This window comes from Myripristis murdjan, chromosome 18 (assembly GCF_902150065.1).
Source record: "Myripristis murdjan chromosome 18, fMyrMur1.1, whole genome shotgun sequence".
Classification (NCBI taxonomy): Eukaryota; Metazoa; Chordata; class Actinopteri; order Holocentriformes; family Holocentridae; genus Myripristis; species Myripristis murdjan.
The window spans coordinates 22,336,430-22,362,172 of NC_043997.1; the positions used below are offsets into that span (position 1 = coordinate 22,336,430).

The following is a 25,743-nucleotide window of genomic DNA, read 5'->3' on the forward strand; positions in this document are numbered from 1 at the left end:
GTGATGAGAATTATTTCAGTCAAAGTGTCACTTCTCCAGACGTTGACCATTGTGTACACTTTCAGAATGAGAGAAATTAACGAGGCAGCAAAACACAGAAACCTTTTCGGCACTGGTTTCCTTTTCCAAACGCGCAATCTGATCACAGCAGTTTGCTGTTGAGCAATCTGCTGACCCAGCTCTGCTCCCAGTATCCTGCTGTCACCTTTACTTTCGTTTCCTAAGATTTTTGTAAGTTTACAAGATAAATACATTAAACTATAGCGCTTCCGGTTACTGATTTCAAAATAAAGGCTCTCTTGAAAATGTGTTATAACATCTGTTGGGATCACTTCTCAAAAACCCAATTGCTTACTCATTAGTTGTTATTCATTTTAAATGTAATACTGTTGTGTCATAAAAACTTTATAATACTCCCTCGGAACATTAATTACATCACTTCTCTGTTCTTCAAAACATTGTAGTTTCTTGTTTTGTGAATGATCAGGAAATCAAACAGCATTGACAGCCAATGTACTTCTCTTGCTTCAACTCAGAAAAAGTCGACTTTTCGACCATTTGTCACTGATGCAGTGGGAATACTTTTACCAATTTTCATGTTTCTTATAAGATATTGCTGAATTCTAAAAATGTCAAAATACATTTTTAATTTATGTACGTTTGATACGACTTTAGTTGTAATATTTCAGTAGGATGTCTTGATAGTATTCCCAAGTTTGGTATTTCCTAATGCTGGTCACAATAATTGATTGAGGAGTATTGGTGCTCTATTTTCTCTCTTTCTTTCCTTTCTCTCCTTTTATGTAGTGGCGTATAATCTACTTTGATATTATTTTCCTCTTTGGTGTACATTTAGAGTAACTAGCCCAAGGATAAGTTAATCCTGGGCTGGCTGTCTTTTGAGCCTTGCAACTTAGAACATAGTTCGCCCTGGGGGCGAACTAAAGCCCACTCCAAAGCAGGATAGCCCTGGTTTTCTGGGGATATTCCCAAAAAGTCAGGGTTAAGGTCAGACTGTGTAAAGTTAATTTAGACTGGAAAAAAACTATTGGTGCTTTTAATGTTATTATATTATTTTTTGGGGGAAATTCTGCTTTAGTTGCTTATGAGAGTAGAGAGAGAGAAAGTAAAGGCAGGGGAGAGAGCCTTGCAAAGCCTTGGAAAGTGGCAGATGCTCCATCAGGTGAGCGATTCTTGTTGCTCTTATTGTGAAAGCGACCCCGCCTCACTTCCTGTAACAGTTGCGTGTTATTGTCTCTCGCTTGACGGCGCTGTGTTTAACGGATGAGCGCAGCTGTTCAGTTCCACATTCAGCTGCAGCCTCCGAGCCGAAGCGCTGTCTCTCCTCTTCACAGACCAGCCAGAGCAGGAAGCCACCTCAATTTGAATTTTATTTTCAGTCAACATCTGTTACAATGAAGGGGGCCCTTCTGTTACTGCTTGTCGGCTGTGCTGTTTCAGGTAAGTCTAGTGGAAATTATTTTTTTTATCAAAGTGTTTTGTAAAGTCAAGCAAGTATTGTAGGCTACATGCACTAACATCCGTTTTGTGAGAAAACAGGCTTTTAGGTCTACGAGTGTAATTGCCAGACTTTACAAAAATTACCAAAAATAAAACAACAAACAGACAAACAAACGCAGCCTTTTATGCAGATCGTCACTTTGGTGTTATTTACTAACGCACAACACAGCGGGAACTGGGCCAAGTGAGCTACATGTTGACACAAAGGCTTTTTTCTTTTTTCTTTTTTTCTTTTTCTTTCTGTTTGCATGAATCAAGTAGGTGTTTTGTTAATGATACCTCAGCCTTACTTCCTGGTTGTTTAGAGAACAGAAAATTTCCATGCCGCTGTCGGTGAGGCAGCAGCAGGTCGCAGTCACATGTCAGAGCGCTGTGCTGGGGGCCGCTGCTCCTGGCGCGGGACTGAGCCCGTGCAGGGGCCCCCCGGGACACACAGGCTCCAGCTGCCCGCTCCTAATACAACCGAGGCGGATGGAAAATAGTCTAAACATTGAGGGGTGTCGAGCAAGGACGTCCACCTCACAGATGCTCCCCGCTTCTTTTATCACAGAAATTAACTTTATTCCGCATGAATCATTATACTGTTTAATCACAGTGTGTGCTCCAGCAAGAGAGATGGTGTCGACTTACACAAGGAAGAGTCTTTTAAAGTAGGAATCATCTTGTCTTCACCCCATAGACAGATAGAGGACAAATCCAGCCAGTTCAAACAAGTGGTACAAAGAGCTCCCTTTATGAACAGCTTTAAAGTGCAGGAATATGATTCAAAGTGATGTGGAAAGCAGGGCACCAGTATCACCAAGATGGTCTATATTCTGATAACTACTTTCAACATGATATATACATAAAATGAAAATATAACAAAGTAAAATAATACAGTAAAATCACAACAACAACAATAATAAACCAAAAATGTAAGTAAAATTGAAAATTCAGTAAATTTTATTAACTGACTGGAAAGCCTGACACCTGGCTGGATATTGTGGGGGAGGAGTTAAGATTCCCAGATTAAAGTGATAAATTGACACCAAAAAATGCACAAATTTATGAGAAAAAAACTCGAAAATTCTGAGATTATTAAGTTACACATCTGCAAGAAAAAAACTTGGAAAAATAGTTTTTCTGTTCCTTTCTATCAGGCCTGCAGCTGATTATATCAGATTATATTTTGTAATGGGATTTAGGAACAAGGAAATCCTGTTTATTTTAGCCCAGAATCACAATAGGCCCGTTTCCACAGCAGGGACTTGGGGGTAATTTTACGGGGCCGGGGCCGTTGTTGCGTGTCTCCACCGCAGGAACCACCTCGAAGGAGAGAGTTCAGGAACTTTTACAGGAGCTAAACAAGTCCCTGCCTCGGCCCCGAAAAACTCTTGGGTGGGGCTTGGGGTTTACTTGGTGCTGATTGGATATACTCAAGGCGGGATGTGACGTTAACAGAAAGTGACAAAATAGCCGGCATTTTTAGGGACATTAGCTTTAGCTAACATTAGCTAACGTTTGCGTCCCTAGCAACACAGCCAACACTACCAAGCTAACAATAACGTGCTAGCTAACGTTAGCTAACGCTAACAACATGCTTTTTTAACAACACACATTTTGACGCCCCGGTCAAAATGGTCATGCAACGATTACACCACATCCAGAGCCCGGTAACTTTACAGGAACCTTCCTACTACTCCGCCCTCAGTGGAGACACGGCAGTTGAGATGGCCGAGCGAGAGTCGGCCCAAGTCACAACAATGTCTCTTCAAAGTCCAGATGCTGATAAGAAGATTGTGATTCTGGGCTCAGATCGCCAGGTCTTCCTTCTTACTGAATCCCAGAGTAGAAGAAAAACTAGTTTTCACCGCTTTTTCTCGTAAATTTGCGTAGTATAATAATCTCAGAATTTCAGAGTTTTTCTCTCAAATTTGTGACTTTAAAATCTCAGAATTTTCAAGTGTTTTTTTCACATAAAGTTGTGATTTTCTTTCTTGCACATTTACCACTTTAACCTCAGAGAATGTTCAAGTTTTTTTCTCGTAAATTTACAACAGTAATCTCAGAAATTCTGATTTTTTTTTTCTCAGAATATCACCCCCTCTTTCCGTTTAGTATTTTTTTTTTCTCTTCTACGATGGCCCTCATATGCCATCATATTAGTTTAGATATAGTTTTATTTACCACTGATCGCTTCCCCAATCCAGCTCAATCAGCCCAATGTGAGAGTGGTACTAAACACTGCACAGAGCCCAGTACCCTGTGGTTTGCCTGGCACATAAACTGTGTACTGGAAATGGGACCCAAATTGTCCTAAACATGTGTGGTCTTGTTTGCATAGATAAAGGCCAGGACAGAGTCTAGATGATATCAGCTGATGTCAGTATGTAAAGCGGTTAGGGCAGGTAAGCAAAGTTGGACTTGGTAGACTCTCTGTTGTGTTTAAAGAAGCTCCTACTTCAGCTGTCAGCAGCGTGGACAAGAGTAAAAATTATGGGTGGAACAATTAATTGCTGATGCAGTATATGGCAGTACTTCCTGTGGTACGAATGTGATACATTTGTGACAAGGATCGATATCGGGAGGATATTAGGGCTGAACAGTTAATCAAAATATTATCACAATGTGGCCAATATCCAAATCGCAGGAGCTTAACTTTTTATGATAAAAAGGTAAAAATATGTGACAGAACATTGTTGTAAATAAAGCCTTATGGCGCTAAAGAGACGCCCAGGCCTACAAATTGTATTTCCCCGATGGAAGAAAAGATGCTTCGTCTGTACAGGCCCCTGCAAAAATCACAATGTATTAATAGCTTTTTCAGACAAGATGAAAATTGTAACGCCAACATGAGCATTCCTGTTAAAATCTTAAAGTGGTAAAATTAATTTCAATATTAGTTTTTGTTTTTTTACCATGTCGTTCAGCCCTAACTGTGATGTATCATAGTGGGCAGTGGTGGACAGTAACAAAGTGCACTTCCTTGAGGACAGTGCTTAAACCCTATAAAGCCATTCGTATCATATATGATACACATTTTCAATTCTGTTTTTCGTTTTCAGTTTAATCAATACTTGACCAAAATACTGTAGTATACCTTTGAACACTTCCCCTGTTCACCCTGGACCATACCATTGGCACTTCAAGTACTTATCATATATCATACACCAGAAAGGTCGTGTAATAACATATTTTTTTAATTTTATATATATATATATATATATATATATATATATGTATTTTTATTTTTGTTATAGGACTAAATAATGGGTTCAATTTCAAAAAATTGGAATTATCTGCCAATTCTTTCATAGTTCAGGCTTTATAGGGTTAAGTACATTTTGCGAGTATCTGTACTTTACTTGAGGAGTTGTTTCTTTGGAAACGTACGACTTTGACTCCTCTACATTTCTATGAAGGTTTTCGTTACTCGATACTTTGAGTCACAGTACACAGTCAACTGGATTTGGTGTCCAAGTGGAAATGCATCACCCAGCTCTGTGAATAAGTAAAACGCGTCCGTTCCAATTTGTTAGCAAAGCACAACTGACTAATCCAGCAGTAGTCAGTACATTTGTGTGGAGTGGTTCTACAAGCAAGTCAGTGCATTCATTAGGTGATTCAGAGAGTTACAAGGTTCTGTAAATGCATTTTGAAACAATACAGCAATGTGCTGATAATTAAAAAGAGAACGTACTTTTGAATACTAAAGTAATTTTGAAAGCAAGAACTCCAGTACTTTAATTATCCACCACTGATAGCTGTTGATCTTTGAGTATATCACATAATGCAGAATTGCCTATAATGTGATACTATGGTTATTGTAGGTAACATATCGTCATTGTATCATATCGTGAGTTACCCAGTGATTCCTACCCCTAAATCGTATGTATTGCAATGGCTTGGTTCTTCTGTCTTTTCCATTGAAGCACTGGCATCTCAGGAAGTCAACGAGCGATCCAATCCCTCTGCAACTGTGTCCCCTGGTCTGAAGTTTTCCCCCACTCCTGGCCCTGGCCAGGACACCACCACCCCTCCCCCCAAGACCACCACCACCAAGCCAACAACCACCACCAAACCAACAACCACCACCACTACCACCAAGACGCCCACCACCACCAAGCCAACAACCACCACCAAACCAACAACCACCACCACTACCACCAAGACGCCCACCACCACCAAGCCAACAACCACCACCAAACCAACAACCACCACCACCAAGCCAACAACCACCACCACTACCGCCAAGACAACCACCACCAGCACCACCAAATCAACGCCCCCACCACCTCCAAAACCCACCCCGTCCGCCAACGTGACTGCGGGAGATTACAGCGTGAAAACAAAGGATGGTGTTACATGCATGATGGCTCACATGGCCGTGCAGATCCGTGTGGCTACAAAGGTACATTTCAGTGTCCAAAACAGACACAAGACTTCTGGCAAATACAGTTTGAACATCACGCTAATACTTTGAAGTAGAATATGATTCAAGAGGTGCATTTAGTAATCTGTGAGGTCTGTTTACCTCTATGGGCAACCAGTCGAAATTGGTCACTAGAGCTTATCTCCTGCACAAGACACTGACTCAGCCCTGAAATCCACCAGCTGCAGATTATGGAGATTGCCAGATCTACAGTTTTAGACAGTTGTTTTCTATTGGTGTGGCCTCAAGGTGCACATTCATCTTAAGTCATTAATTCTTGGTCCGTTCACAGAGCAATTTGACAGCTAATCAATTTGATTTTGCAAAATGAACAGTGCATTGATCCACAATGCTTTCATGGACTGTTAACCCTCTGATAGGTTGCAAGGTAAATGAAATTCCATTTGTTTCTTTAATAAAAAAGATTTAAAAATCTTTACTGTGACCAAAGAAATCATTTAGACTTTTGTCTAAATGATTAAGGAATTAAGGATTTAGGCCTGGTGTAAAAATTTGCTGGCTTCAGGACCATTTTCAGCTGTCTAAAACATCTGGTCTGAAATGGTGTTGGTGCTCTAGGCCTGTAGCACATTCAGCTCAAAGAAACTTTGCTTTTCTGAATTCCCCAAAATAGATTAGAGCTATAATGCTACGTGGTTACTGCAGGGTGTTGACTGTGTTTTTGTGTAAGTTTTGATTTCCTCATTTTGACCTGATCTGATGACTGCAGAGGGTTACATTTTGTGTCATAAGACTGTTGTTACCATTCCCTGCCAAAGTGTCATGACTCATCTCAAAGCGCAGTGCAGCTGCTAGCTTAACTTCTTCATCCGTGGTCAGCACAAGCGCTCATCCTGTATGCCGAACTGATCACATGTACAAATCTTCTGTTTCCTCTCTGTCTTTAAGGTCAAAGGAATCTTCACTGTTCAACCAAATTTGACAAGAGTTGAGGGGACTTGTGATAAAACCAAAGTCAACTTTACACTTACCTTCAAAGAGGGAGCCATCACCTTCATGTTCAACAAGGTACTTTTGAGTTCCTATAGCTGTTATGAACATGGTGTTATAGTATTGAGAACATATCGGGCTGAGGTGTGACTCAAGCACTCCTTGTTTCATAAAACCATAGTGATAATTTATTCACAAAGCTTTGAAACTTTATATTTTAGCACCTTTATGTTTCAGTACATTTAAGCAGATTTGTCAGATTAAATGGAATAAAGCATAACATTTATGTGACTTTAATGATAACCAACCCATTCAGCCTTTTGACAAATACCAAACTGCTAAGCTTGTAACTTCATATGGGAACTAGAATTAGTGAGGCTCTGTGAAGAATAAGGAAGTGTGGTTGACAGGAGTTCTGCTCGTAGAGCATGTGACAGGATAACTTTGTGATGAATCAGATTACAGAGACGCAATATTGGAACATTCCCTGTTGCCCAGTGTGCCTGAATATATTAAACCACAAATCCACTGTTACAAATCCATCACACTGTCCCCCACCACAAGGCTGCTGTACTTCATCCAGTGCTTATCTACAGTGAACTCTACAGAAACAGGATGTGAACCTCTAAACCTACTCCATATAGCCATTTTTAACACCCAGTATGTGAAATACTCATTAATTTAAATACCTTTGTATAATTACTGTAAATAAATGAGTCCATGGTCAAGATGACTATATTGCTGTGGCATGGATGGAGAAACGGCCGTATGCAAATATCTGAATATTAACAACCGCCCAACAAAAAGAGACATGTAAAATTTACAAATAAATTATTGAAAAAAAGAAAAATAAAATTTGCACAAAAAAGTAAAAAATTACAAGAAAAAATTACAAGAAAATTATCAGAAAATTTGTAAAAAGTTACTGCAAAAGTACAAGAAACTTAATAGAAAAATTTCCCAAAATACTAGAAAATTAGACAAAACATTACCTGAAAAATAGCAAATTTGGTAATGAATTAAAATTAAAATTAAAATTAGTTTTAAAAATTACCTGTCAAATACAGCTTAGAGGCTACATGGTATACAGTAATAATACCATGTCAAATTTAATGTTGTAGTGATATATTGATATTAACATGACACATTTAGCACCTTATTTACCTAATCCTGTCTGGTAACAACCTGTCCTTTTCTTTTTCCCCCCATCAGAGTGTTGCTGAAAATACTGTCTATGTGAACGCTTTGTCTTTCAGCCTGTCCTACCCCTTCGCTTCCAAAGGTAAGTCAGTCAGTCACCAACCAAAGTATGGCAGTAGTGTCAGGATGAACCTTTTTTTCCAAACTGCACATATTATGTCATCAGTTGCTCATTGAAACTTTGGACCTTTCTAATTAGGTCATGCCAGGCGTTCATTTTCATTGATTTCAGCTGCAGGTGGTTGTTGTGCAAGGCGAGCAAATATTAACACAAGCAAGAAATTCTTGACAACCACCAGCCAGTACCACATGATCTTCCTTGTTTGTGTGGTTTTTCCACTATATATAGACACAGTCTGATGAATTACCGTCAAGCACCTGATGCCAGCACTGCTATCAGTGCTATGCAGACAAGCAAGTTTGGATTCATATCTGATTGTTTGCTTTGTGGTGACTCGATGCCCTGTTTTCACTACAGAGTTGCTCTGTTTCAATGTTACAGGTGATAGCCCTTATGTTGCCAACAACAAGTCAGTGCACCTCTTTCCTGCCAAGATCGGACACTCCTATTCCTGCAAGAATGAATCGCTCTACATGGGGAATGGACTGTACCTGGAAGTCTCTCATGACAGGATGCAGGCCTTCAATTTTACCAACAACAAGGACTTCGGCCCCTGTAAGTGTTCCCACAGGAATGGGATTCATCATATAGCGAGGTCATGCAAGCTTTGGTGTCTCATAGCTCAAAGAAGAAGCTGTATGTGGTTATCAGTGAAATCTAGGAGTCTGTGGATGGCTAACTAAACTCCAAGATTTGGGAAGATCTGGGACTATCCCCAAAAAAGTCAGGGTTTAGGTCTGTAGTATGAGTCAAGGTTAGACTCAAGGTCAGAACAACAGCAATAGAATGCTCTGTGAAATCTGTAGGTGCTCTGAGGACATTAACCCTGGGCTTTGATTTTTAAGTGTGAATCCTTAACCCAGGGCTTAGTTAGCTTTGGGTAGGGGACCCAAGTGCAAAAAGGACTAAAGAGTCAGATTCATGCCAGCTAAACTAGTCTGGATGATTAATCATAGACATCAACAAAAATGAGAAGATCAGAAGAAACCCCTGCTGGCATGCCCTGTTGGCTCACCAGATAAGAGCATACCATGTACCAGTCGTGGACGCAGTGTCATGGGTTCAAATCCAAGCTCAGGGCCTTTGCTGCATGTCATGCCCTTTCTCTCCCCCGCCTTTCCTGTTTCTCTCTACTGTGACTGACAAATAAAGCAGAAGTCCCAAAAGAAAAAAAATTATGAAAAAAAAACCCTGCTGGCAGTCAAGTAATTTCAGGACAAACCTGAAGCACAGTCACTGTTTTTGCCACACCCTTTAAACCTCTGTCAGTCACAAAGCACACACCACCTGAAACCATAGCATAATTATTTCAAATGTCACCATTAAGGGACTTGAAGGAAGTGAAACTAGCTGCTGAGATAACATTGTTGGACTAAAAAATGTACTGACTAGATTTTTAGTGAGACATTGGGCTATTGGTCACATTGACTTGTATTGAGGTGGAACAGGTTTGGGGTTGCTCTGGAGCTGGCCACTAGATGGCATTAGAGGAACTGTTTGTGCTGCCATTTGACCACATTGACTTCAAACTTCACTTGTGATGTTGGTCTCATGATGAGTGCTGCGAAGTGGGTGTCAGCAGGTTTGGAAGTTTCACTTTGAGTAGCTGCAGGATTTAGTGGCTTGATGTCGATGTTGGATCCGATGTCATCAGTTGTTGCTGCTGTTTGTTCCAGCTGACCTCTGCCCCGCTGACAGACCAGACTACCGCGTGGCTGTGGCCGTGGGAGTGACGCTGCTGGTGCTCATCGTCATCGTGGTGGTGGCCTACCTGCTGGGCCGCAGGAGGAGGACCGACGGCTACCAGACTCTGTGAAGGGGCCCGCCTGCTTGACCCAGAGGTCATTCCCATAGTGAGCCAGAGCCAGTAAGGCTGTGGTCGCTCTCAGAGGCTAAGGGGCATTTCCATGCAACCCCTAATAAGCCATTGAAATGTTTTTTTTTTTTTTCTTTTTACCACTGTCACTGTTTTTAACACCACTTGTTGCTTCATATTAGGATTTGATTGATATGGGTGTATGAAGGCTGACATTGTTACCAATTTTTGAATGTTGACACCTGACATTGTTACCAGTTTTTGAAGGCTGACACTGTTACTTTTTTTTTTTTTTTTTTTTTTTTGGATTTAAACTGACATTTTGTGCCAATAATCTTTAAATTTGAACATTTTACACCAAAACAAAATGACAAGTAATCAGTGTCTCCCCTGCTGTGTTATTCTCACAAGGGTGGAAAAGCCTCCAAAACAACATTTAGACTATTATTTTTCTCTGACAGGCAGCATGATAATACTAGCATTTGCATACATATGAACATACATACATATTCACGCAAACTTTTATAGAATCTAATTAAAATGTCTCAGTAGAAGCAGGATAAGGCGTTCCATTGACTGAGTAGTAGTCATCAGTTCATCAGAAATTTACCTGCATCATATTTGTCATATCAGATGCAGGCGACATTGATTTTTAAAACATCGCCACCATCCCATTTTCAATAAAAGGTCAATATCAGCTCCATTTATCAATACTGCCATTAACAAGAATGTGTGAGTAAAATAAAATAAAAGGAAGGAGGTTCAAAGTGGCATTTAAGGTCCATGCCCCACCTCTAACATGGTTAATGGACTAACTTAACCTTCAAACAGAAGGTCCAAAGTTTTTTTTTTTGTTTTGTTTTGTTTTTTGGCTAAATCCAGTGGAGCTCATGTGTCCAAACACATCATGTAGTGCATTTGGATTTTCTTGTGTTGGTTTAGCACTTGTTCTTGTGTGTTTTGTTACGGTTTTCTCGGTGTTTTCAAAGGATCAGGTCATCTCGCTTGCTTTGTGTTACAAAATGGAAATATTGTCAAAATGGCCAAAAGGGAAGTTATCCAGTCTTCATTACTTTTAAGAAGGGATTATGCTCATTGTGCATGACAGTCTACACAAAGGGATTATTAGGGAAACATTTTGTATAGGGGATTATTGGTTGATTATATGGTCAGCATTTAATGCACTGATTCTTGCACTATTCCCACTGAGTGGCCTTGTCTTCACTTTTAGCAGATGCTGCTGGTGAAATCGATCTCATTTCTGTGGCTTAGTCTCTGTCTGCCTTTGAAGTCCAGTTTTTCTTAAGACTTGTGATGTTACACTTGGTTGGAGAGTTGTAAAGTTACATTTTGGCTGTGTATAACTGAATAAAGGACACAGATGACAGCAGATTCCGCCTGCCCACCTATAGAAAACGGGTTATCTTCCAGCTCAGTGCTGCTCTTACACATTCTGACTATGAAATCGATATCTGTTGTGAAATCGATAACTGAATTCAGCTTAGGGACGTAATATGTACCAGCACTTTTACATGTTGTAAACCTCCCGTGCCAATAAAGAAAAATGTGTTTCTAAGCTTCTTTCCTGCGTGTTTAATCTTTGTCTGCTAGAACATGCGTGATACCTCATTTTATAGATTCCTTATTATTGTGTTTTCACAAAGCAAATGTCTGCCCTGAAAGACTATTTGATGCATGTATTCTTTTGAAATCTGAAAGCCTGCAGGTGGCCTTTTATTTTGAAAACTGTTGTTGCACCCGCTGAACAAAATTTCCTTTATTTCTCTGTTTTTATCATTTTAGGGATTTTGTCATTTCTTGACTTGTAATTTTAAATATAAAATTATAACCATAACAAATGTAGTTTTTGTAATGTTTTACGTTTTCAAATTTTCTGTTTTTATAGTAATTTATTTTGTGTATTTCATTAATTAATTTTATTTATTTATTTATTTATTTATTGGTGTAAATAAGGGGAGAGTATTAAGCTGGCTATGGAGGTTCAGTGGTTGTTTTTGATACATAAGTCATTTTATTTGGCAGCTGATGCTATACATGTGATTTGATTTTTTTTTTTTTTTTTTTCAGCCTTAATTTATCGGTACTATTATTTCCCTCTCCATCTCCCCATTTTTCTACTTTTTTTTACTTCCTGTTCCCTCCTTTCATTTATTATTTTGTTATTTTTATTTATTTGTTTATGTTTTTCCTATTTTCTCTCAGCAGTATATTTGTCGATTTGGAAAATGAAGCATGGCAGCCCCACCTTTTGTTTTCCTGAAAATGATGCTTCACAATAATAACATTCGAAACACATGAAACATATCAAGTTCTCAAGAAGTCCTTTGTCTCCACCCATCCCCCCCAAAGAACAGGAAAAAGAAACTGGGAAGTCGGGTGTTAAAAAGGGGGATCCAGGAATATGTGCCCTCTAAAACTCATAGTTTAGTCACTTACAACTAATAATTTATCACAGTGACCAAACATAATATCAGGAACTTCGTGTTTTCCAGCAGGTTTGGAACCTCTAAGTGCTATTCTGTTCTTGTTTTATTTTTTATTGAAACCTGTTGTTCTCACAGGCAGGAAATGTGTTGCAGGAGTTAAATTCCTCTGCCCAAGAGGAGGCGGGACTGGCCTCCAAGAAACGGAGCTGCACGAAGCTTCAGGGCGGTGGTGTAAACATACCAGTGGAGCCTCTGGGCAACAAGCAGAGCCGCAGCTCGGTGAAGTTGTGGCGGACACGGTGACCATGGCAGGTAGAAACAGGCCTTTCCAGCTGCACGTTTCTTCCTTTTCCAACTTAGGATTTGTCAGATGAAATCTCTGCAGCTTCTCTGATGAGCTTTAGGGCTGATACAGTGACGCTCACAGGCTGTAAAAGCATTCTTCATCATTTTTGCTTCTTCGTTTGGAAAAAAAATACTGCAAAATGACCAGTTTCTCAGGTTTTATCTCTTATAGGTGCATGTATTGATGAGATAAACAGTTTTGTTTCATTTTTTGTGAACTGCTGACAATATTTCTCCTAAATTCCAAATAAAACTATTGTTCTTTAGAGCATATATTTAAAGGAAACGACAACACCTCAAAATAACAAAGATGATGCAGTATTTGCTGCAGTATTTGCAGAACTTTAAAATTCAAAGAAAACAAATGCCAATTCATTTTCAGAAATCAGTATTTGGTAGAATAACCCCAATTTGCAATTACCGCTTTCATGCGTTTTGGCATGCTCTCCACTAGTTTTTCACATTGCTGTTGGGTAACTTTATGCCACTCTTTCTGCAAAAAATCAAACAGCTCAGCTTTGCTTGATGGTTTGTGACTATCCATCTTCCTCTCGATGACATTCCAGAGGTTTTCGATAGGGTTCAAATCTGGAGATTGGGCTGGCCATGGCAGGGTCTTGATGTGGTGATCCTCCATTCAGACCTTGGCTGTTTGGCATGGAGCATTGTCCTGTTGGAAAAATCAATCCTCTCTGTTGGGGAACACAGTTTTAGCAGAAGGAAGCAAATGTTCTTCTAGGACAACCTTGCACTTGGCTTGATTCGCCCTTCACAAAGACGAATCTGCCCGAGTCCAGCCTTGCTGAAGCACCCCCACATCATCACTGACCCTCCTCCTTACTTTACAGTTTGAGAGACACTGTGGGTTGTGGCCTCTCCAGGTCTCTGTCTAACCATAAGACGACCAGGTGTTGGGCAAAGCTGAAAACTGGACTCATCAGAGAAGATGACCTTACCCCAGTCCTCTACCGTCCAATTCCAGTGGTCTTTTGCAAACCTCAGTCTGGCTCTTCTTTGCTTCTCACTGATGAAGGGCTTTTTTCTGGCTTTGCTTGACTTCAGCCTTGCCTGTAGAAGCCTGTTTCGAAGCGTTCTTGCCATACACTTCACTCCACTTTTAGTTTGCCACTGTTGTTGAAGGTCACTTGAGGTCAGCCTACAGTTCTTGAGTGACATTTGAATAAGTTGGCTGTCATCCCTCTCAGTACTGACTTGTTCTCACCCTCTTCCAGCCTGTAGCTTTGTTGTTCCTAGTGTCTGTTGCTTGACCTTGTTCTTGTGAACAGCTGTCTTTGAAATGTTGAGGATAGAAGCAACCTGATGCTCACAGTATCCTTGTGCCAGTAAAACCAGGACTGAGCCTTTCTTGTCCTCACTCAAAACCTTTTTCACCTTTTTTGGCATGGTCACTGGTTATTTTTAAATTTCCAATTACCTTTGAAGGATTTCTAGCACCGTTTTCCCATCCAACTGGTCACATTGCAAGAGGAGAGTGTTGATTACAGCAGTGTTTTTTTTTTATATATACTTTTCCTCATTGAATAAGATTTGATTCATGTGATCCCCTAATCAGTACCTCATTAAGCAGAATGAGGTGTGCTTGTGTAGAAATTTAACCAAGACTGTCATGGAATGCTTGTCATACTCATTGAGCTGCTGATTTGGGAATAAATTGCAGTGGTCTCGTAATTTTTTCCAGAACTGTAAGTAAGCCAGCCTGTGGCACCTGTCATTGTGGTTTTACAGCAGAAGGAGCGGCTGTGGAGGCGGGGAGCGGCCCGGACCAGAGCCCCCTGGTCTCAGTGACCTTCCAGAGAGACCCGGCCAGGAAGCAGAAATACCTGGAGTCTGAACCCAAGGCTCTGGGGGTACACAACTGTGTGTGTGTGTGTGTGTGTGTGTGTGTGTGTGTGTGTTTGTGTGTGTGCGCGCACACACGTATGACTGCGATATGTTATTAGAGTCATATATAAATATGTAGACTAATTAGTCATAGGCCTGTACAAAAATGAACTTTGAACTTTTAGCCTTCCTGATGACAAAACAACTGTTTTCCCAACATCACTAACATTTTCAGCTGAATTCATGTTTTCACAATTGATTATTTGAGGTAAGAATGAACAAATTCACTTTAAATACTAACCCACCAACAGTGTCAGTTGTGGGGTCTGTTGTTATCCTTATGAATTTAAATAAGGCAACAAAAAACGAACCATTACTAGATTTCAGTTACTGTACATGCACAGGTTTATGTCTTATTTTATTTTACATCCAGGAAAAATGTGTCACACAAGATTAACAGCCATATTTCCTTACGTTATTGTACCTGTTCTGTTTCAGTTTTGTCTCTCTGCTATGATTTGCTGCTTGCTGAACAGTTACTAGGTATAGGGACATCTTTATGATGATTCAGGACTGTTCTTAGTTCGTGTTAGTGGAACATTAATGCATTATACAAACTGTATTAATTTAAGCCACAAGCCACTGTAGCTTTCAATTTATATCAGATCTAAAATGTCATATAGCCCATGTGTTTCAGTAAACTTGTCACTAGAGGTCTTCAGGGGGGCAAAATCTCATACATGAACCCAAAAAGATCCAGAAATGTCCGACCTGTGGCCAGACCATATCCGTTATTCCAATGCAGACCCAAGCAGAGCTGGGAAATGTGGCCCTGAACCCAGTCAGTCCCAAGACAAATGAATGGCAGGGATTTCGGTTGTTGTGACAATTTGGTGAAACCTTCCATTTTTGGCAACAGTTGCACTTTGTAGGGAGCAGGATCCAGCCTCATTACATCACATGTTTGACATTTCTAACAGAAGACTATTGTTAATGTTGCTTTACAAAACAATGATGAAAAAAGAAAATCAAATCACTGTTATTAATGGGTCCAAATGGACTCAGCATTTCAATGTCAGAGATCTGGGACCTTTGGTATTAGGGGAGTCAGGCAAACCTGAAGGCCTCTACTTGACACACAAGTTGACGTCTCAAAGGGAAGGTCTCACGCTTATTTATTGTCGATTGGGGAAAAAAATGAACAAGTGACCCTACGTAACAGCTGCCCCCACTCTCCCCTACCTGACATGTCCTCTGTCCCAGATCACTCAGATCGGCCTCAGCGTGTTTCAGATCAGCGTGGTTTCTGTGTTCATGGCCCGGGGATTGGACCACGTATCAGTTGAGATACCGTTCATCATCGCATCACTGCTGGTAAGCATGCAACAGCACATTCATGTACTTAAAACCTTTCCTCCCCTTATTCTTTTAAGCAAAGAATCTTCATATTTTATTGTTGTGTTGTTTTTTTGTTTTTTTAAGGCTTAATAATGTGTTATTGCCGTTGGTTTTAGGCTGTTGTCACATTTTCTTGGTTATTTTGTGTTAACACAGTGCATGAACAGACTGAAATTCCAGACACTTGGTCCTAATGTTGCTGAGGAGCTAGTGATGATGTTCTTTGTCGCTCTCTGAAGGTGATAATAGCCGGGAGTGTGGCCATAGCAGCGCAGAACCTTCATCTGCCCACTGTGAGTTACCTGGCTGGAGATGAGAAGCCCTTCTCCATCATTTATATACACAAGGGGTGGACAAAATCATGGAAACACCATACAATACATAAATATCAGATAAAAAGATAAAAAAAGATGAAGTCATGACATATTATATCTCAAAGGTTAACTTCACTGTGACATCATAATGTTCCGCAAAAATGTTTTTCGGGCCATTATTCAACACCATCATTCAGCATTTTCACTTGACTTTCTCTAACTGGGTGACTAACAGGACAGGGGGCCTCCTGATCCTCTGGTAGTCCACCACAACCTCATTGGTTTTGCTGATATTGAGCTTCAGTGCACCACGTGATGAAGCTCTCTGTCATTCCTCTGCACTCCTCTGTAAAAATAGTCTCCATTTCACCAAAAATACACTGGAAACATTTTATTAAATTCCTTCAAAACTGATGTAAACGGCAAGTTTGCCAGGTGGACAGAGGCATACAACCATGAGGTGGTATTTCTAGTTTTTTTCACATTTCCCTTTCAATGTCTTGGGCACCATGCAAAAGTCTTATAAATGCAAGGAAAACACTGCTTTTCCTGTCTGTGTGTGCATGTATCTGTCTGCCGCTAGTCTCACATACTACTGGGCCTCATACTGTATGATCAAGGGTCTCTTGTGATTCAAAACCTTTGAAAAACCAGTCCATCTGTCTTTTGTCCACCCTCTATAAATGTCTGAAGCAGAAACACAAGAGGACTAACCTTTCTGAGGCATGAGTGAGAAGCCTTGTTTTTTTTTTTTGTTTGTTTGTTTCCAAACTGAAGCTGCCTCTCGGTTGTGTGTGTGTCTCAGCTGAAGGCCTGTCTGGGGATGCAGATTGTGGCCTGTGGTGCGTCCCTGTTCAACATGATCCACACTGTGATTAAACTGGAAGATCATCGGTATCGTTGCTGGTATTACGATGAAGAAGATCTCGGCACATTGAATTTCACCACTTGCAAGCAAGTTTCAGTGAGTTATAAATGTGCTCTTCGGATTGATTGTATTGTCATGATTTGACATTTGGTATGCTAGTAACTTGCAGGTAGGACTAGGTGAGAAAGCCAGAATGTATATATCATTATTTGTTTGTTTTTGCATGCATGATGCAAAATTTACATGTCACTTCTGCCTAATCGGTTTGCTGCTTCAGTGGCCAAATTTCCCTGCAGGTCTCATCCTATTGTCCTGTCAGTCTAACCTCTGCTGTTCTCTCTACACCAACAGGACGCCTATTCTCACATGGATTCTGAGAGCATTCTCGTTCAGGCTGCTCTGGTGGCTATCTCCATCACTCTGGCTGCCTACTGCTGCAAGGTGGTCAACTGCTGCTCCCCGGCCCCCAAAATGGTGAGCAGCAAGTTGTTGTGTTGGAATGACTGTATTTCTGGGGCTAAGACACATAGGAAGTTATCTCAGAAGACTTGTCAGACCTGTTTTTTGTTTGTTTGTTTGTCAGTCACTTTCAACTGCCCCAAGATAGCAATGAAGCAGAAGAAGACGAGTTTGGGTGTTTTGGTGACAAATTCTATCAGATTTAGCTACATGATTGTACTGTAGAGTTCAGTGAATTGATGCCCATCAGTACAAAGTGAAGCGCTCGTGTTTCAACAGGAGGCTGCTGCTCTGTCGGCCATTAGTCTGTTTTCATTTGTTCTTCTCCTTGTTTCTCTCTCTCTTCCCAGCCGGTGATCACTGTACAAGCCCCTCCTGCCCCGCACTGAGGACAGATGCTGTCTGAGAACAGAAGCCAGGCGCAAAGCCTCATATAGCTCCTTAAAAAAATACATAAAGGTTTATAAATGTCAACATGTATGGTACAAATGACAAAAATACTGTATAATCCTGTGGTATACAACATTGTTTTGTTTACACTTGATATCTATGTTTTTATATGGACTTAATCTCCACTGATGTGAACTTTGTGCATAAGGGTTACTCACATTTTTGGAGAGAATTCCTCATGAGGTAAACCCATAAAATATATCATAGTAATTTCCATGATGTAAGTCATATGAAGAAAGCATGTAATTGATTTTTGTTTATCTTGGTGGTTTGTCTATGGCTGATCACCAACTGGAGGAAATACAGTTTCCTCCTTTTTATTTAGCACCACATCACTGCATTTAACTACAATGTCAAATAAAGATCATATTTCAATGAGCTGCACTTCACCAGTTTATTTTAGTTGGAGCCCAGTGGCTTTACCACTGTTAGAGACACAAATATACAATGGAGTGACCATCATATTCATGTTCATAGTGTGGCTTGTACTGAAAATGCTAATATTTCCATGAAAGTTGATATTGCTATAAAAATGGGAAATTATTCGGATGTCAATATACACGGACATCAGTGGACATTTTGGGAAGTTCTCTGCTAAATGACCAGATTGGCCTCACAATAACATCTTTTCTAAAGCCTACATCCATATAATACTGACTAGAGATCTTCTGATTTTAAGAATGTGTTACACACTTTTTAAAAGAGCTCAATTTGACGTGTAACTTGTGGTTAATAATTAAAAAATAATGAGGCTTTTATCATTATAATGACGAAGGGGCAAAACAGAGGAAACACCAAGAAAACAAATGAGAAGTCGCGTCTTGAAAAGAGACAAACAGTACATCCAGCTGATCATGGGCGTCATTTTCGGAGTTTCTGGAGTAAAATCACAGCACATCCCATCCTGATCTCTGGTCGAAGCTCGTCATGATCTCACAGGCAGGAAATGTGTTGCAGGAGTCAAATTCCTCTGCCCGAGAGGAGGCGGGACTGGCCTCCAAAGTCACGGAGCTGCACGAAGCTCCGGGGCGGCGGTGGAAACTTCGCGGCGGAGCCTCTGAGTTGTGGCGGACACGGTGACCATGGCAGGTAGAAACAGGCCTTTCCAGCTGCACGCTTCTTCCTTTTCCAGCCTAGGAATTATCACATGAAATCTCTGCTGCTTCTCTGATGAGCTTTCAGGGTGACACAGTGACGCTCACAGGCTGTAAAAGCATTCTTCATCATATTTGCTTCTTCATTTTGGAGCTTTTCTGCTGCGAGTTGCATGAGTAAGCCAGCCTGTGTCATTACTGTTATTTTTTTTACAGCAGAAGGAGCGGCTGTGGACGCGGGGAGCGGCCCGGACCAGAGCCCCCTGGTCTCAGTGACCTTCCAGAGAGACCCGGCCAGGAAGCAGAAATACCTGGAGTCCGAACCCAAGGCTCTGGGGGTACACATCTGTGTGTGTGTGTGTGTGTGTGTGTGTGTGTGTGTGTGTGTGTGTGTGTGTGTGTGTGTGTGTGTGTGTGTGTGTGTAGGTGCGATATGTCATTAGTGGGCTAATGAAGGCCAATTAGTCACAGGACTGTTAAAAAAAAAGAAAAAAAGTTAGTGTCAGTTGTGGGGTCTGTTGTTATCCTTATTTAAAATGAATTTAAATCAGGCAACAAAAAACGAACCATTACTAGATTTCAGTTACTGTACATGCACAGGTTTATGTCTTATTTTATTTTACATCCAGGAAAAATGTGTCACACAAGATTAACAGCCATATTTCTAACATTATTGTACCTGTTTTGTTTCGGTTTTGTCTCTCTGCTATGATTTGCTGCTTGCTGAACAGTTAACAGTTAATTAACATCTTTATGATGATTCAGGACTCTGGAACATTAATGCATTATACAAACTGCATTAATTTAAGCCACAAGCCACTGTAGCTTTTGGTTTTGTCATATAGCCTGTGTGTGTGTGTGTCAGTGAACTTGTCACTAGAGGTCTTCATGGGTCCAAAACTTCATACCCAAACCCAAAAATATCAAGAAGTGTACGACCTGGACCCAGCCACCACAGAGTCCCTCCTGTTTGACTGAGAAAACAAAGGATAAAAACATGACTTTTAACCCGACAACCTGACGACCGTGAGACAACAGCTAATGTTAGCATTCTGCAGAACATTTGAACATTGACTTAAGAAATGAGTCCAAGGTGTTCATATATATTTCATAATTACTTGACACCTTTCCTATCGTATCACTGAAACATGGGCCCGATGTCCGTCTGATTTTCACGATGCATTGTTTTCTCAGTTGCTGATCAGTGAGGAAGCATTGAAATAATAATGCTTTGTCAGATTTATAATCGATGCAGCCTGGAACAGAGCATGAGCACAGCGTTTGAACTTCCCACACTGAGCGTGATGTCAGAGGAAAATGGCTGCCATGTGAATATGGTCTGCTCGGGGAGTCAGGCAAACCTGAAGACCTCTACTTGACACACAAGTTGACGTCTCAAAGGGAAGATCTCACGCTTATTTATTGTCGATTGGGGAAAAAATGAAAAAGTGACCCTACGTAACAACTGCCCCCACTCTCCCCAAACTGACATGTCCTCTGTCCCAGATCACTCAGATCAGCCTCAGCGTGTTTCAGATCAGCGTGGTTTCTGTGTTCATGGCCCGGGGATTGGACCACGTACCAGTTGAGATACCGTTCATCATCGCATCACTGCTGGTAAGCACGCAACAGCACATTCATGTACTTACAACTTTTCCTCCCCTTATTCTTTTAAGCAAAGAATCTTCATATTTTATTGTTGTGTTGTTTTTTAAGGCTTAATAATGTATTATTGCTGTTGGTTTTAGGCGGTTGTCACATTTTCTTGGTTATTTTGTGTTAAAACGGTGCATGAACAGACTGAAATTCCAGACACTTGGTCCTAATGTTGCTGAGGAGCTAGTGATGATGTTCTTTGTCACTCTCTGAAGGTGATAATAGCTGGGAGTGTGGCCATAGCAGCACAGAACCTTCATCTGCCCACTGTGAGTTACCTGGCTGGAGATGAGAAGCCCTTCTCCATCATTTATATACACAAGGGCTGGACAAAATCATGGAAACACCATACAGTACATAAATATCATGTACCTTATGTAGAATGAGCCCACACCTGCCTTCAGAACACCAAACATGAGTGCATCTGGATGGAGGAAAACGCTGAAAGAATTAACAGACCAGGTTATTTTTCTGCACTGCCCAGGGCTCTTTACATAAGGTAAAAAATTAAAAATTTCACACAGCAACTCAGCGCTGCCAAAGTGTAAAGTTACTTAGTGAAATTTGAATATGACTGGCTGAATATGGCTGTCTAGTTCTGTAGTTTTCAAAGAGGCGTCTGTGGAGCCCAGGGGTCCTCAAGGGGCCTCCAAGGGGTCCACAGTAAAATGAATTTAGTTTCACTGTAATTTAATTTGCTAAAAACTGTTAGAATGCAGACAATGTCTGAGGAATCATTTTCCCATTTTGAGAGCCTTTGAAACCTGCACAAATTCACATGATTTCTTCCAAAACTAGAAACTTGAAAATGATTTTTAAAAATACTTTAAAATTACAAGAAAACTATTTTATGACAATGATTCAAAGGGTGAATTTCAAGGTCAGATCAGTGAAGCTTCATCAACATCAGATTTTTTTGTGTTTAAATGATCGTCAAGTCATTTAAAACCAAACACAAACCAAAATATAAGGGTCACTTAGGGCAAATCACTTCACATGGGGGTTCGTGGTTTAATGAAAGTCAAGGTGGGGGTCTACAACATGACACAGTTTGAAAACCCCCTAGTTCAGTTGTGTTTTTTTTAAATTGCAGTTTAGTCACTACAAAGTTCCCTTGAATATGTTTCCTTAATTTTGTCCAGTGTCTGAAACAGAAGCCCAGGAGCAACTGCTTAGAGACATTTTTCTCAAAATAAAAGTGCCTCTCGGTTGTGTGTGTGTCTCAGCTGAAGGCCTGTCTGGGGATGCAGATTGTGGCGTGCAGTGCGTCCCTGTTCAACATGCTCCTCGCTGTCATTAAACTGGAAGATCACAGCTTCTCCTGCTGGTATTTCAATGAAATTAACGGCACAGTTCATTTCCCCAGTCTTTGCCGCCAACTCGAGGTGAGTTCTAACCATGAGCCAGCGATTGCATTGTCATATTTTGGCATTTGGTATGTTATTAAGTAGAGCTGAGTGATATATAATGCATGTGGCATTAGGATCAATCTTTTTTTTTTTTTTTAGCAACAATAAAACAAAAAACTATTAAATCATTTTTCAGCTGTAGCTCCAGTAAAAAAAAAAAAAAAGAAAGAATCAAATTCACAGCTTGATTTCTACTTCCTTTTTGCTTTTTAAGAGTGAAGCCAAAAGCTAAACTTTCAGTTTTCTACTGTGAGACAGTGGAGCAGAAAAGCATCTCTGCTGCTTTGTTGTTTTTTCTTTTCAGTGTGATCGTATTGAAGTCACATCCACCAAAATGTGAGGACAGGAAGTACACACTTATATTCAAAATGAAAGTCCCCCTTGGTAGTAGCAGTGGTTCAGTGGTTGAAGTTTTTTATTCCATGATAATTTTGTCAACAAATAAATAATGTTTATATTTGGATCACTGGCCAAGTAGGGTACACAGCCTTGAGCAGTAATTCAAACACAGATATGCAGTTAGGTCTGTAAGTATTTGAGGGTTGATCAGCAGTTCAGTGCAGTGGAGATGCTAATCTAAAGCATACACATCACAAAACTTCCACTTTGCTTCTCTTTGACCAGTTGTCAAATGTCCCGGGCCGTCCTCACAGGTCTCATCCCATTGTCCTGTCAGTCTAAGCATAACCTCTGCTGTTCTCTCTCCACCAACAGGACGCCTATTCCCACCTGTGCTCTGAGAGCATTCTCGTTCAGGCTGCTCTGGTGGCTATCTCCATCACTCTGGCTGCCTACTGCTGCAAGGTGGTCAACTGCTGCTCCCCGGCCCCCAAAATGGTGAGCAGCAAAGCCTTTTCTTGAAATGAGTGTATTTGTGTGTATTATTCCTATGACCATGTGCAACAATTCTCAATAGCAAAAAGTCCTGGTTAGTGTTATGAACTCAATAATGTGTTTTTTTTTTTTGTTTTGTTTTTTTTCAATTACATGTGAACGCAACGATCAAACAAGTAAAAATGACGACCCCCACCAATTGTGACACACACTTTGATCAGCACCGTGTGAGGCAGCGGGATGTCAAGAAAAACTGTTGTTGGTAGAGAGTTTTTCATCCACTCAACATAGAATGAGATGAGCAGATAAATGAGTGAGTGAAAGTCAGTAGATCTAACACGGTGGGCGTGGCCATGCGGAAACCAACCTATCAGCAGCTGCATGCCGAGTCAGATGGACAGCCCACGTGGCCTGGGAGAATGCAAGCGTGGCCCAATCTGTGCAAGAGTGATTACATTTTCTTTATGCTGCATTCATGTCATAAGGTATTTACTATGAGTACCAACTTCCGACTTGTAAACAGCGCTCACACCAACATGCAACTTGGAATTACAACTGGGAAGCTCTGATTAGAAGGCAGATAACACAAATATCTGAAAATGGCGACCGTTAGACATAATTCAATCCAAATCTAATACCACTTTCATCATGCGTGCTTTTTAAACCAATAAACCAGGGCTATTCAATTACAAATTCAGTTGGGCCAGATTTTTAACCGAGACCTTAAGCTGGGCCAGACATTTTCCAGACATTTAAAACGGCGGTTTTCATCGTCAATTTTTCGTTTAAGGGTTGAAAAAGACATACTTTTGAGCCGCTAGCATCAGTAACTTTCAAAACAACGCGCTGCAGTGTGAGTTGGTTGTGTGTTGCTAGGCAACGTGGAGTGTTGCATTCACTTTCTGAACTACTGCAGGGATTTCGAGTTCATTCTCGCGAATGTTTTTCTCTGCTTTTTTTGGTTGAACCACGAGCTGGGCCACTCGGGAATTGCTTCTGGGCCGCATGTGGCCCGCGGGCCGCCAATTGAATAGGCCTGCAATAAACCATACAACTGAGCATATTTTGTCAAATTAATGGATGAACAGTGGTGCATCTTGATATGGACGTGAACAGCTGTAACATTCGCTTACTTAGTTTCACTTATTTTATTTTCCAGCTGATGAGAACACTTACAAGACGTACTGATGGGAAACTTTGTGACTTTTACCTTTTTTCCCCACACGACATGAATGCAGCATTAGCTCAGCACAAACTTGTGTGCTGAAATTTCATGGTGTTGCTGTGGTCTGTGACGTACCTGCTTTAAGATTTGTGTTGACGACTGAATCTGCTCAGAGGTTACAAGCCCACCACGCCCCCTCTGTCGGCCATTAGTCTGTTTTCATTTGCTCTTCTCCTTGTTTCTCTCTCTCCTCCCAGCCGGTGATCACTGTACAAGCCCCTCCTGCCCCCGCAGCCAGGACAGATGCTGTCTGAGAACTGAAACTTCAATATGCATTTTGTAATACAAATTACAAAAATACAGTATTATCCTGTGTTATATGAAATCGTTTTGTTTGCACTTGATATCTATGTTTTTATAAGGACAATCTCCACTGACTTTTAGGATAGCCTGATGATGTTTGATTGTTGATTACAATGGACTAAAATGTACTAAATGTATTAACACATAATGATGGACGCTGTGGAGAGTATTTGTTATTTGTGCATAAGGGTTACTCACACTTTTGGAGACATATATAATGTGTTGTAGTAAATAGCATCAAACTAATCTAAGTCATTTGAGGAAAAAAAGCATAAATGAATGACTGAAAATATCATTGATTTTTTTAAAAACTTTTCTTTTCTTTTTTTTTGGAACTGAGGGGTTCTTTTAGCAGGTTTCCAGACAGCATGCAGTGCTGCTAAAAGAGCTACAGTCCATATTTATGCAACATAGTTCAGATGCAACTTTGTTTTTCTGATAGGACAGAGGGATGAAAACTGCTTATAAACTTATGGACAATTAATTCAAATGTTTCAGAGTGAATTTCATAGGCACAAAACAAAACTACTGGCGTTTAAAAAAAAAATATTCAAGGGAAATCCAAATGTTTCCTATCTTTATCATTAACAATTGAATACATAAATGAAGTCACACATCAGTATCAAATGGTGCACTGCAGTACAGGTATAGTAACACAGGGAAAAAAGAATATCAAGAGGATATATATATAGATAGATAGATAGATATAGATATAGCTAAGGTAAGGTACAGACATGTCAGAGATCAGAGGGAAGAGAAGTAGTGTTAGGGTAATGCAGGTTATTATTATATGGCTTTCAATTCACATGCTGCAGTGACAAAAAGACAAGCTTTTCATTTCCAACAGCTCAGATTTCTCTCAGCAGTTCCTCCTCTGTGGCTAAAGGAGGAAATGAGCTGCTGTGGAGTTTGGCCTGAATGAAACCCGCAGCGTCTCGGGAGCTCTGACACGTGACTGACTCCCACGACAATATGGTTTGGTCTGGAAATAAAACTGCAAATGTGCAAAATAGGTAGTGGGGGAGGACGGGGTAAAATGGACCCTAAACGCTCTGCCACCTACAGCAAAATGAACGGGT

General features: G+C 40.5%; 3 protein-coding genes across 4 annotated transcripts; all 3 read left to right on the forward strand.

The window, feature by feature from the left end:
* The first annotated feature begins 1,315 nt into the window (after positions 1 to 1,315).
* On the forward strand, positions 1,316 to 10,347 carry cd68 (CD68 molecule). The gene is made up of 7 exons (XM_030076812.1): positions 1,316 to 1,461; positions 5,433 to 5,524; positions 5,732 to 5,911; positions 6,842 to 6,961; positions 8,096 to 8,165; positions 8,586 to 8,759; positions 9,881 to 10,347. The coding sequence occupies exons 1-7, from the start codon at positions 1,416 to 1,418 to the stop codon at positions 10,018 to 10,020; spliced, it is 822 nt and encodes a 273-aa protein (XP_029932672.1). The 5' UTR covers positions 1,316 to 1,415; the 3' UTR covers positions 10,021 to 10,347.
* A 2,058-nt stretch (positions 10,348 to 12,405) lies between these two features.
* Positions 12,406 to 18,475, forward strand: LOC115376130 (uncharacterized). The gene is made up of 8 exons (XM_030075597.1): positions 12,406 to 12,536; positions 12,621 to 12,779; positions 14,559 to 14,680; positions 15,918 to 16,028; positions 16,292 to 16,345; positions 17,172 to 17,330; positions 17,586 to 17,708; positions 18,044 to 18,475. The coding sequence occupies exons 2-8, from the start codon at positions 12,773 to 12,775 to the stop codon at positions 18,080 to 18,082; spliced, it is 615 nt and encodes a 204-aa protein (XP_029931457.1). The 5' UTR covers positions 12,406 to 12,536; positions 12,621 to 12,772; the 3' UTR covers positions 18,083 to 18,475.
* A 626-nt stretch (positions 18,476 to 19,101) lies between these two features.
* Positions 19,102 to 24,972, forward strand: LOC115376129 (uncharacterized). 2 transcript variants are annotated; one of them, XM_030075595.1, is made up of 7 exons: positions 19,102 to 19,232; positions 19,454 to 19,575; positions 20,744 to 20,854; positions 21,109 to 21,162; positions 22,120 to 22,278; positions 23,017 to 23,139; positions 24,559 to 24,972. In XM_030075595.1, the coding sequence occupies exons 1-7, from the start codon at positions 19,226 to 19,228 to the stop codon at positions 24,613 to 24,615; spliced, it is 633 nt and encodes a 210-aa protein (XP_029931455.1). In that variant the 5' UTR covers positions 19,102 to 19,225; the 3' UTR covers positions 24,616 to 24,972. The 2 variants fall into 2 exon arrangements, with proteins under 2 accessions (XP_029931455.1, XP_029931456.1); XM_030075596.1 differs by having other exon boundaries at positions 19,225 to 19,232; positions 19,457 to 19,575.
* The last annotated feature ends 771 nt before the right edge of the window (positions 24,973 to 25,743 follow it).